Below are 13,625 nucleotides of genomic sequence, written 5' to 3' on the forward strand. Positions count from 1 at the left end.
TGTTATAGTAGTTGTATAGATACAAGGAAAAATTACATTGTAACAAGATTAAATAATATCCTAAACAAGTTGTTACAATATATGGCAACGTAACTTTAGTTACCAAATATTTAATGAAGATATGGACACAATAATATATTTGATAAACTTGGAAGTTATTAGATAAGAAAAAGGTGCAATTACTCGTACGATACTAACAAAAAAATAAACAATATTAAACAGGCAATTGGATTTATAACCACCATAAATAAAACAAAAAACACAGACATACAACTCTATGTAAGATGAGAAGCGGTAAAAAGACAGAAACATTTCGGTAGAATAGGCAAAATAGGAATTAAACATCATCTGAGAAAAGATAGCTCATAATAAGCTCAAATATAACCAAATATTTAATTAAAAAATTGGAAATACGCCAAGACGATATGACATATCATTAAAAAGTAATAAAAGCTAAAAAATTGTATTGGCCAAGAGGGGGAAGGTAGCAGATTTTCTGTAAATTTATTATTTTTACAGAGAATAAACCATAATTTTTACCACAAGATTTAAGCCACGAGAAGATTTTTACGGCTAGAGGGAGTATAAGACAGCTCACCGAGAAATGACATTAAGATCGTAATAGTAGATATGAATGCTCAAATGTACAAAGAAGAACTTTTCTTAGGAACCATTGGTAAACATTCACTCCATCAAAACACCAATGAAAATAAAGAATTACTTATCAACTTTTCCAGTAGAAAAAACATGATCATCATTTTTCCCACACCGCGGCATACACAAGACGACATGGATTATACCTGGTGGAACAACTGCCAACCAAATTGATCATGTCTTGATAGACAAAAGAGCAGCAACAAGCATACAAGGTGTAAAGAGCCGAAGAGGAGCATGCTGCGGATCTGACCAACTCCTAGTACAGATAAAATATAGATGCGGAGTTTAAAGAAACAATAGGGACAAATATACAACTAAATATACAAAAATTGAGACAACAAGATACCAAACAGAACTATGAGACAGAAATAACACAAGCATTGACAAATAAAGGCAGTCTAGGCACCAAAGAACATTGTGAAGAAATTAAAACAAAAGTAATTGACGCAGTAAGAAATATCATAGGCAAGAAAATACAAACAAACAAAAAGAAAATTGTTCAATGACGAGTGTAAAAAGGCCATACAGAAAAGAAATGAACAACACAAAAAATATATAGAAAGAAGAACCAGAAAAAGAAGAGCAAGCTACGAAGATGTAAGATGGAGAGCCGGTAAAATATGCCGAACAGAGAAAAGAAAACACAAGAACAGTAATATACAGAAAATGTAAGAAAATCTCCAAAATACGATAAAAAGGAAGCGTATAGATATTTCGCAATTTAAAAGAAGGATACAAACCGCGAATAAATATTTGCAGAAATCAAGAAGGGCAAATAACCAGTGATCCAAAAGAAATAAAATCAGTCTGGAAAACCTATTTCCAAACTCTCCTAGGGACGCAAGAAAATTAACATTTTTCAGCGACTGGAAAACCGAGATTATATGCAAAATCTATAAAAAGGGGATAAACTGAAATGCGAAAATTATCGCAGCATAACCCTCTTGTGCACAGCGTACAAAGTTTTTACTCATATACTATGTGTGATACCTATTGTATGTGATAAGACAGCTGAATATAGGAAGAGGTATTCTCCTAACAACTAAATCAATACAGATTTATTGTGCTCATATAACCAGCGTGTTGTTGTTTTTAGGCTTTGCAAGACATCAACCCAATGTTAAGTATCCTGATAGGTCGTTACTTAACACGACTGCTGATGCATCTAACCGAAATCAGCATAATCTTAACATACTAATAATTGACGATAACTTAAACCCAAATTTGCCATAAACGATTGAAATCTAACATAGAAGACTAACTGAGAACTTTCTTGCCTTAAATCTAAAATAAATAAATAAATTAGGTATTGTTGATGCAGCCATTATCACTGCCGCTGTTCTCTTTATTTTTTAAAAATGATTCAGCGTTTTTTTAAAATCAAATGGTGGTGTTGCCTTGCAAGATCAGGTAATTATTCTGCATGCGTGAAAGCGTGAGATGTCGTGTGCCGCTTTAGCAGCATTTGTCGGTGTTGTTGTTCCTTAGTTTTCTGAAGGCGCTTCAGTAGATTTCTGAAGATACGGCGCAACTGCAGCTATGCTGGTACTGAATAAGTGTGCAGCATTTGTGAAAATATGATCATTTTTATGTCTCTTTAGCAGCACATTTTCTATCGCGGTTTTCGGCGGTTTTCTGATGACTAAAATACGATGAATCTATTTTTGACCACTGATTCATATTCAGTGCACAAATACGCGTTAAGAAAATATGTCTCTGTTCTTTCCTAAATCAATATTTTCGTTCACCTTACTGAGAATAAGTGCGCTTGACGTACACTGAGCACCTGAATCCAATAACTTCAGAAGGCTGTAGCTTCAGAATAATAGTTTTTCAGACCTAGGTCCCATTGACTATCATTGACCGAACTTTCGTTTAATTTGACCGCGGCCGGTTTGTCATAAAAATAGTTGCGGGGTCCTTTCTATTATAAAGAAAAGTATAAAAATGTTCTAGTGTTCTTCTTTATCCCATTAATGTTCCACTTCTTTAAAATAAATTTATTTTACACTAACAATATCACAATACTTAATTCAATGACAACTGTAAACTTCAAAATACTACTGTTATAAACTGGCAATAACATCTGTTTATATATTTTTTCTAACGTTCCGGAATTCACTAGATATTTCAGAATTTGTCGTTGGCGTCTCGAATATTCTAGAATTTAATGCTTTTTCTTTTTCGTTAAGAGACTTTTTCTTTTTGTAATAAACTTTACGGGGCTTTCCTAATAATATAAACTTTTTTTCATACTTTTCTTACAAAATATCTTTTATAAATCCGTTTCAAAAAGATAAAAAAAATTTTTTTTTGATTAAAAAATATTGTGCTTTCTTATCCCATTTTTAAAATTTATCTTAAATATTGCCCCCTTCAATAAATCATTTGGTCTTTCTCTCTATAAGCACAGATCTTCTATCGTGCTCCTAAAAACAAATGTCATTCGTGCAAAATTTTTCAAAAACAAAAAAGTCATCTCAAAGTTTCAACATTTTTACAAGAATTTTAGAATCATAATTGTAGATGCATGTAAAAATAGTGTTTCTTATTATTCTACATTCTTTTTCTGTTTCAAAGAATTTAATGACTATATTTATATTTTGTTTCAGATGTTCTTTATACCATGGCCAAACCTGATTTCGAATGGAATAACAGATATGTACTATGGATTTTGGCAATACTTTTTCACAAATCTATAACAGGTTGGTGTTTAATAATTTTAAAAATTCATTATTTATAGTATGTACAAATTTATTGCAATAAATTTTCTGGTGGAAACTAATGCAGGTTAATAAATCTCAACAATTCATAACAAACATATTAAAAAAGAGTGCAATAAATATTGCTAACTTAATTAACACGATTAGTAGAATCATTAGCACATAGCATAATAGTTAAAGTGAAAGATCAGGTAGTAAACAACTACATGTGGTTTATATGGACGTAAAGAAGCCGTATGTCTATGACGAAAATGCCGCTAAACCTCTAAAAATCATACGAACAAGCTTAATTTTGCAAAGAAGATCAATTTTGTGACCCCAAAAATATCCAAAAGATTTACCATTTCTATCCCTCGGCTTCCGCTTAAAATGCCTCATCGACGGGAACGGGGCAAAGGAAAAATCGATTTATCAATAATTTGTACGCCGTAGCAAAAAAATATTAAGTAAAAAATGTAGCTGAGATAATTTTGAACAAAAATGTTTTTAAGCACTTTTTGTGTAGAATAAACCTTTCTCTCAGAAACAACGCTTGAAGCCACCGGCGATTTTAAATGTCAATTACGCGCGCGAAATCAATTTTAAATAAAATTTGTATCAATTCGACGGTAAAAATTCGATATCTTTTCGAGGGCCCCATCGGCAAAACCGAAAATGCGTTTTAAAGGTGAAAAGTGTAGCTTTCGTATGTAATTTCTTTATATTGCCGCAAATGAAGTCAGTTTTTATAAAGGTGCTAAATAATTAAACGTTGCGTGATTTTTGCCGTTTTTATTATTCTCATGAGATCAATAAAATGTATCACTTTCATTAACCGATCGTAGTGGAATTTCCATTAATAGAACATACGGCATAAAATTGCTATAAACATATGGCATGAAATTTCGATTTTGAGTTATGGCAATAAATAGGAGACATTTACAATATACCTAAAAAACGCTGAATTTAAACTTTTACATTACAAACAATTGCACGCCATGGGAAATACCTCCATGAAGACGGTATTGAGTGGAATTTGTAGCTGAAATTGTGTAGTTTCGAAAAACGTACTTGTGTAATTGTAAAAAAGCAGTTTTAAACGTTTTAGATCCTTTGTAATGTAAAAGTTTAAATTCAGCGTTTTTAGGCATACTCTAAATACCTCACATTTGTTGCCAAAACTCAAAACCGAAATTTCATGCCATAGGCTTGGAAGAGTATAGGCATGCCCCGGAATCTTATATGAATAACCTTGGAACATTCCTCCATCACGTTGACCCCAGTCAGTTAATAAAGAGAAATGACAGCCTATCTCGCTCACGAAGACTTTAACCAATCAATTATTTTAATACAACCTCGGGGTGTCACAAATAAAATAATCAAACGAAGCTTAATTCCACAATGTCAATTCTGTCAAAAGTAATGACAGATCTTCCGTTGGTTTACAGCTTTCAATTTTATTTTCTTATCTTTAACTTTCGTTTGTATTTATTCTTAGTAATTTTAATTTAAGTTGGTTGATTAGTTTTTAAAGTTTAGTTTTAGTTACCTAATGTAGGAAAATTTTTTTTTGTTGTGTCAGTAAAAAAACTAAACATTGTTTATTGTTTTGTACCGTTGTGTATAAATCATGGAAAAATTACAAGAATGCGTAGGATTCTATGGATGATGATAGTTTGTTGTCATTGAAACTCAAACTATTTTCTTGTTCTGAATTAATGAACAATAATATTTTAATAATATGATTTTATATATTGCAGTGATGTCAAGCGTCAATTTTAAAAATTTCCAAGAAGCAAACAATAATCTTATTTAACAATTGTTTCTGAAAATATCAATGTAATAAATATGTAATTCCTAATTAGTTTATACCTGTTTTATCTGAAACAACAAATAAATACACTTATATCTAGAAAAAATTGTGCTTTTTTATGTCACATTTTATATAGATATTTTCAATTTCCCAGTAAATTTGAATTAGTAATGAAATGGCCCGCAAGAGGCGCTAAAGGGATGAAATTAATACTTTTCCTTTGAATTTTCCTCCAAATGATGATTAGTAATGACCCCACTTGCAAGTGGTGCTAATAAACAAAATTTATACATTGAGTTGCCTATCTACCTGTATACACTATATTATTTATCTATGAGTATAGGTTTGACCGATCAATGAAAGTGTCGTTTGTCGATAGGACACTTTGATCAAAGGATATCGAATTTTTACCGTCAAGTTAATACAAATTTTATTTAAAATTGATTTCGCGCGCGTAACTGACATTCAAGAACTAACGTTCACGAGAGAACGGTTTATTCTACATAAAAATGCTTACAAATAGTTTTGTTCAAAATTATCTCAGCTACATTATTTATTTGAAAGATTTTTTTCTACATTGTACAGATCCTTGGTAAATTGATTTTTTTCTTCTCCCCCCCCCCTTTATGCGGTGATTTAGAGGGAAAGACTCAGAAAGATTTACTCAAAGAATATTGATATTTGAAAGGAAAGCTTATCTTGTTTGTTAACGTTTATCCTGTAGCACTAAAGATTTAGACTTTAAGTTGACCTTGGTTTACTTTTCAAAATCCAGAAGATCGAAATGTGTGAAAGGTTTCACTTTAAACTTGTATTCTACGTGCTACCAAGAATTAAATCTATGTATTGTTAATGAGTAAGCAAACGATCGCCCCACTTGATTTTGCCCTTTACTTTTGGAAAGTCTTTATCGGTGGTTAAAAGATTCTCTTTGCGGAAACTGAAGGAAAATGTTTATCTTTCAAGTTACTAATAATGACAATAGATATTTTATCATAACACTGTTTTTGTTTTGTCCTGGACATCCGTCGTATATTAAGTGCAACTCAGTTCTTTTGTCAGACACATTTTCAGGAATATAATCATTCAGATATGATGCCACTTAGTTTGGGCCCATTGAGGGCTTGACTCTGATGTTAGGATTAAAAAGTGGCTTTGTCAGTTGGCGATCATAAACCACTTCCTGGATGGAAAGAACACACAATGGGAGGTTCTACATATAATCAAATTTTAATCCCACGATAGCGCTACCAATTTCCTGCGATTTTTCAGTCACTTCTTTTATTTTAGAATAAAATTTTGACACTCTTTATTTGTGTACTATTAGTTAAGAACTTTGCAACTCTTTTAGCATTTTCATTTAGGTGTGGATCCTTCAGTTTATTACTAATTTCCTCACACCGTGAGCACACGTCAATTTGGGATCTGCCAAATGACAAGTTGAAATTCACGTTAAAATAGTTCCTAAAAAACTGTTAATTAACCTCTTTTTAGAGGTAACTACTTTATTATTAATATAAATTAATAATTATGAAGAGTTTTTCTTAACTGATAATTTAGTGTCCATTCGTTTATACGCTGCTGTACGTTACAATTTCTTCTAATATCTTCACTCGTTTTTTGATCTCTCAGCCTATTTCCTGTAATTCTTTTCAGTACTCTCATCTCTGCCATTTCCAGTAGTCTTTGGGTTGTGATTGTGCCGGGTCTTGATTCTGATGCATATGTCATAGTGGGTCTTACACTGGCTTTATAAATTCTTACCTTCATCTCAGTGTTAATATGTCAGTTTCACCATACAGTGTAATTAAGACATCCTGCCAGTTTATTCGTTTTTTGTACTTGATCCCTCACTTCTTTGTCCAAGTCTCCGTAGCTTTACAGTTTAATTCCAAGGTATTTTATTTCTGTTACTTGTTTATTACTAATGCCATCGATTTCTATTTTACATCTAATTCGTTCTTTGTTGATTACTATTGTTTTAGTCTACTGATCGAGTCTACTGAACAAAATCTATGAAATTGCAGAATTTCCTACAGATTGGCTAGTTTCCACCTACATTCCTCTCCCCAAAAAAGCAAATGCCACCAGATGCTCTGATTACATAATTATAAGCTTAATGAGCCATGCACTCAAAATCCTCCTTTCTGTTATTCACTCTCGCATATATAGAAAACTTGAAGAAAACATTAGCAATGTTCAGTTTGGGTTTAGAAGCGGACTGGGAACGCGAGAGGCCCTATTTTTCATACAAGTATTGATACAAGGAGCTCGAGTCGTAAATTGCGAAGTCTACGCATGCTTTATAGACTTTGAAAAAGCATTTGACAAGGTGCAATATCAAAAATTATTTCAGATACTGAAAGAATCTAGTATTGATAACAAAGATTTACGCCTAATTAAAAAATTTATACTTACAGCAAAGGGCAACTGTACGAGTAGACAACGAAACCTCACAAAAATTCACGATAAAATGGGGAGTACGTCAGGGCTGCATTTTATCACCGACGTTGTTCAATACTTACTCGGAAATGCTGTTCAAGGAAGCTATTGATGGTTTAAGAGAAGGTATAAAAATCAATGGTGAAATGATAAACAATTTAAGATATGCGGACGATACGGTCTTGATTACTGATAATGTGGAGGATCTGCAAACATTAATAGACCGTGTAGTGGATGCCTGTGACAGATACGGCATAAAATTAAACTGTAAGATGACCAAAATTCTTGTAGTAAGTAAAAACGACGTAATTCAGCACCAATTCACAGCTAATAATGAACCCTTGAAAATAATCGACAAAATTACATACCGTGGATGCAGGCTAAATAAGGAATATGACCACTCACAGAAAATAAGATGTCGTATAAAAAAGGCGAGAGCTGTCTTCAATCGCCTCAGGAAGATTTTATGTAATATGCACTTGAACATTGATAGAAGAATACCAGTCTTGAGATGCTATGTATTTTCTACCCTTTTATATAGAGTCGAAGCCTGGATCTTGACGGAGGCAACATCCAAACGATTAGACGCCTTTGAAATGTGGTGCTACCGCCGCATGCTCAGAATTTCCTATATCCATCATGTTACAAACAATACCGGGATCCTACGTATGAATAAAGATCTGGAAATTATGCGTATCGTGAAAATCAGAAAGATGACATACTTAGGGCATGTGATGCGCAATGAGAAGTATCAACTAATTCAACTAATTTTACGAGGCAAGATAGAAGGCAAAAGATCTCAAGGGCGCAGAAGGACATCTTGGTTGAAGAACATCAGACAGTGGGCAGGAATGACTACCATACATCTATTTAGAGTAGCTGTCAACAAAGTTGTATGGACCAACGTGATTATCCACAGAGGATAGGCACAAAAAGAAGAAGAAGATTGTTTTAGTTTTTTGAGTTGAGATTGTCATATTAAATTCTTTTACTCTTACGTTAAATCTGTGGACTAGTCTTTGCAGACTATCTTCATCTTGGGCTATCAACATTACGTCGTCTACATAACAGAGTATTTTTACTTTTTTTTTTTTTTTCATTCTGTATCCCCTTCGTTTGTTGACACTATTGATGATTACATCCATGATTAAATTGAAGAGCATGTCAAGTCAATCAGATACAGAAATTCTGGTCTATTTCTCAGTAATTTGCTTTATGACGAATATTGCATCCATACAGGATCTTTCAGTATGAAAACCCTGTTGTTCATCTACTAAACTTATCCTCTGATTCATTAGTTCTTGTAAAATTTTAGTTGTAAGTTTTAGGGTAATATTTAACAAGTTTATACCTCTGTAATGTTTTCTGGCTAATATTTATCCCCTTTTTTGAATAGTAGAATCAGTTCTTGATTCTCCCGGTATTTCATTGTGTTTTATAATTTTGTTAATAATTCTTGTTATCGTTCTGTCATTGCTCTGCCATTGTTCTGTCATGATTTCAGTAATTCATTTATTCCATCTTTGCCTGCAGCATTTCTGTTCCTTTGTATTTATATTAACTTCTTCATTTTGTTAGCCATACGGGCCATTTTATTTTTGACGTGACAACGTCTTAAATTAGGTTGTGGCTCGGAGTCATTCATGAAAAAGTGTAACGCCCGCTCACGTCTGTTACGATGAGTCACCGAACGAGAGAGAGGCCCGCCGGACCGGCGAATGCCTTGCGTCTCTCTCCCACTCAAACATGATCGGTCCGCTGCGCGCGCAGCACTAGAGAATTAGGCGCGTTGAATCGGTGAAAATCACTCAAATAGAAATTAGTTAAGTTTAAGTTTACATGTACAATGTTTTAGTAAACAAAATATATTTCTATAGTTAAAATTTGTGCAATTCTTATTTTCATTCAATTCCTTGTTCCTATTGTGCAATTTAATAATATTCATATCAATAAATATTCTACCGAGAAAAAGACGTTGTCACGTAAAATCTTCGCCCGTAAAACCGACTTTACAGGCAACCGATTTTTTATTTTCTATCAATAGAACTCAAATATTGACTATAAATTTTATTGTACATTTTTTCTTCTATTGGCCTGCTCGCAGAGAAGTGGCCACTCCCGTCAATTCCTAGCAACTTCCCTCCATTTTCTGATCTTTCAAATCTTAAGGTCTTCTTCCACATCATCAATCCATCTTTCACGAAGTCGTGCTCGACTTTTTCTTTTCTCTGTGTTTTAGAATGTTAATGTCTTCGTGTACTCGTTATTTTGATATATTATTGTTAATTTCCACGATATTTCGAAATGTCTATTTGTTGTTCTTTTTCTTTAAATTTCGATTCAGAGGTTTTACAATAATTTTCGAAATGAGTCACAGTTATACATTTCATAATATACCTTACTAAAAAACAGCAGATTATCTCAAAACACCAACTAACCTCATAATATTTTAGCCAAATAAAATGTATTTTTAATATTTATTGTTTTAATATTTTAAGCCCAAAAAATGTAACGACTTTTTATATGCACGTACAAAACATGTAATAGACTCAGGTAGTTAAATTGAATCACCCTTTAAATCTTTAAAATAAGCGACAGGTGAAAGGATTTGCTTAGGCAAGCGGAAGGTGTTCTTAGTAGCGTAGTTCCTTTTAGTTCTCTTGGTTTGGACTAACGATTTTAAACTACCATGAATTTTCGATGGGTCATCTAAGAGTTAATTATTTTGTTTCTTCGAGTAATAATATATGCAGGAAGGCGGCTAATTATCGTATGTGTAAGCTGGCTTATGAATGTAATCAAATAATGCGATCAAAGCAGAAATTCAATAGATAATCTTTGAATTTGGAAATCTTTTACAACAAAAAAATAAAAAGGCAAATAGCAAATAGCTAAATTGAGAGATATTATTATATATTTACATTATACTAAATAAAATCAAAACCATACCATACAAACGAAAAAACTGGAATATCTGGACCACATAATGAGAGGAGAAAAGTACTCTCTGCTTAGACTCATAATCCAAGGAAAAATCTCGGGAAAGAGAAATGTGGGACGTAGGAGGATTTCCTGGTTGCGAAATTTAAGGGAGTGGTATGGATGCAGTTCAATACAGTTGTTCAGAGCTGCAGCCAACAAAGTAAAGATTGCTGTGATGGTAGCCAACCTCCGATAGGAGACGAGACGGTACTGCAAGAAGAAGAAATAAAATCGGAGAAGATCAGTCGGGGTTCACGGCAGGAAGATCTTGCATAGACCACATTTACACACTCTAACAATTAATTGAAAAAAAAAAATGGCAAAAAATAGACCAGTTCACATGGCATTCATAGATTTAAAAAAGGCATATGACACGGTCCCCAGAAAACAACTATGGAACACGATGAAGGAAATCGGAATAACTCAGAGGTTAATAGAAGCCGTAAAAAACCTTTACAATAACAACAAAGTAAGAGTAAAACCGGCAATAAATACTCCAACGAATTTAAGACCACAAAAGGCTTATTGCAGGGATGCTCTACATCTCCGCCACTGTTCAAGATATTTCTCGAACAAATATTAAAACCATGGAAAAGGAAATCTGAGGGAATACCAATCCGGGACAACTTCTTGTACACATTAAGCTTTGTAGATGACCAAGTGATAACGGCTCAAGATGAAGAAGATCTGTGCTATATGCTCCGAAAATTAGAAAAGGAATACACGAAAAATGGACTGAAAATAAATCTAGAAAAGACCGAATATTTAACAACAGAGCAAGAACCAGTGAGAAACTTAGAAATGGACGATAATAGGGAAATTAACGGCACTGACAAATTGAAATATTTAGGATTCATACTCTCAAAAAATGGAACCACCGAGCAAGAGATAACCAGCAGATTAGCACAGACAAGAACATGTATTAAACAAACGAACGGGGTACTGTGGGATAGACAGATTACCAGAAATACAAAGAAGAGAATTTATAACACCTTGGTACGCAGTATAATGACCTATGGAGCAGAGAATTGGGCAATAAATAAACGAAACAGGTCCAAAATCACAGCAACTGAAATGGAGTTTATGAGAAGAAGCTGCAGAGTGTCAAAAATGGATCGCATCAGAAATGAGGAGATAAAACGAAGAATGGCAGTAGCACAAGACATACTCAGCTACATCGAAGAAAAACGTTTAATTTGGTATGGACAGGTGAGAAGAACAGATCATACAAGGTGGATAGCAAAGATTTCGGATTGGAGCCCAATAGGAAGGAGGAAAAGAGGTAGACCCCGAAGATCATGGAGGGATGAACTGGACGAGGCCATGGAAAGACGAGACCTTAGAGATGGAGAATGGCAGAACAGAAAGGACTGGAGACGTTGGCTGAAAGAAGGAAGGCGGCGACAGCTATAAAAATCCTTATATAGATAGATAGATAATACTAAGAGGATATCAGATCTTGGATCGATAATTTGGTATGTACACAAAACTTTATGAAGAATATTCAAGGTGTGGATTTAGTCTAAGCTTTAATAACACGAAGAAGCTTTAATAATGCAATTATGTATGCAAACCTTATATATAGAATCCTCTCACAGATATAGATTTGACTTAAGATTAACTGTAAATAAACAAATTAAGCAACGAATGACGTATAACCAATAGAATGATTCTTTATAGAAAAAGAAATATGAAAAATATCCGATAGATAATTAAAGACACTCTGAAAAATGAAAAAGTTATTATAATCACACAAGAAAAACCTTGTAATTAACTTACTATCACTCTACAGACCAATATCACTACTACCTGTGAAGTAAAAATTGAAAAACTTCTTTTCAAAATTCTTCCTCTTCTAGTGCCGACTCCTCTGATGAAGAAGATTTAACAGGGCTAAATTTGGAACAGCTAATAAGAACAGCAGAAGACAGAGAAGAGTTTGCAGTTGTAGTAGTCACCTCCATTGAGGAGGGGGCAATTTAAGAAGAAAAAAAAGAAGTATTAAGTTTTAGTTTACATTTATCACATATTTCGGTCACCCCGTTTAAAATTGTGGCAACTGTTTTTCATTGGGAGTAATCAGCACCGTGCCGTCTGCGTATCTGAGATTGTTGACATTAATTCCGTTAATTTTAATACCTGCATCTTCATGTACGTCTTCTTTGAAGATCAATTCGGAGTAGATATTAAAGAATACAGGCGATAAAATACACCTTTGACACACTCCACGTCGTATCTCCACTGCTTCCGTCGTATTCTGACCAATTCGTATGTTTGCACATTTATGCCAATATAAATTTTTGATAATACGAAGGTCTTGATCATCAATTTCCACCTGTTGCAAGCCAACTATCAGTTTGTCGTGGTTAACCCGATCAGAGGCTTTCTCGAAGTCGATAAAACACAATTCCCTGCAAATTGAATAATGCTTCTCTGGTTCTAAGATTGTTGATCAAACTGTGTTACGCTTAGTTGTACTTCTATTTTGTTGTAAATTCTTGATTGCAGCATTCTTAAAAAAAAGTTCAGTATATAACTCATCGGAACTGCCCTGTTTAGCAAATTTTACTGAAAAGGTTTAGAAGATAATATTTACTTTTATTGTCGAGCAGTTTGATTATTTCGCCAGAAATTTCATCTGGTACGGTTGCTTTTCTATTCTTTTCTAGCTTTACAGCTCTTTCCATTTCATCTAAGATTATTATTGGTCTAGTCGATATATTTTTGGCTTGAATTTTTGTTGTTTCGTCATCAAACAGTATTTGTTTTTTACACTGAACCAGAAGTCTATTAAATAATGATCTGCAAAATCAGCTTCTAGAGTCAAAACCCATCAGTCAAAAAATCATTTAATAAGCTTTTCTTTTTCCAATAAAGATAAAGAAGTGTTAGAAATTGTATCTCCTTGAAAAGGATTGCATGTCCAGTTGTTCAGTCCAAGTTTATTAGGAAAATACTATTTCCCAATAAACCCCTTAAGCACGTTCAGCTCCGTCCCTTTTTCTAAGGGAAAACAGTGGGCCACTGAG

The 13,625-nt window shown here is 33.5% G+C and overlaps 1 protein-coding gene across 1 annotated transcript in view; it reads left to right on the forward strand.

The window, feature by feature from the left end:
* Positions 1–13,625, forward strand: part of Cad96Cb (protocadherin Fat 4-like Cad96Ca) — an 89,706-nt gene that overhangs the window by 18,563 nt on the left and 57,518 nt on the right. Inside the window, exon 2 of the mRNA XM_072521326.1 lies at positions 3,270–3,362. Within this exon, the coding sequence (XP_072377427.1) occupies positions 3,284–3,362 (79 nt within the window). The 5' untranslated portion in view covers positions 3,270–3,283. The remainder of the gene's footprint in view (positions 1–3,269; positions 3,363–13,625) is intronic.

The sequence above is a fragment of the Diabrotica undecimpunctata genome, chromosome 2, assembly GCF_040954645.1.
Source record: "Diabrotica undecimpunctata isolate CICGRU chromosome 2, icDiaUnde3, whole genome shotgun sequence".
Lineage (NCBI taxonomy): Eukaryota > Metazoa > Arthropoda > Insecta > Coleoptera > Chrysomelidae > Diabrotica > Diabrotica undecimpunctata.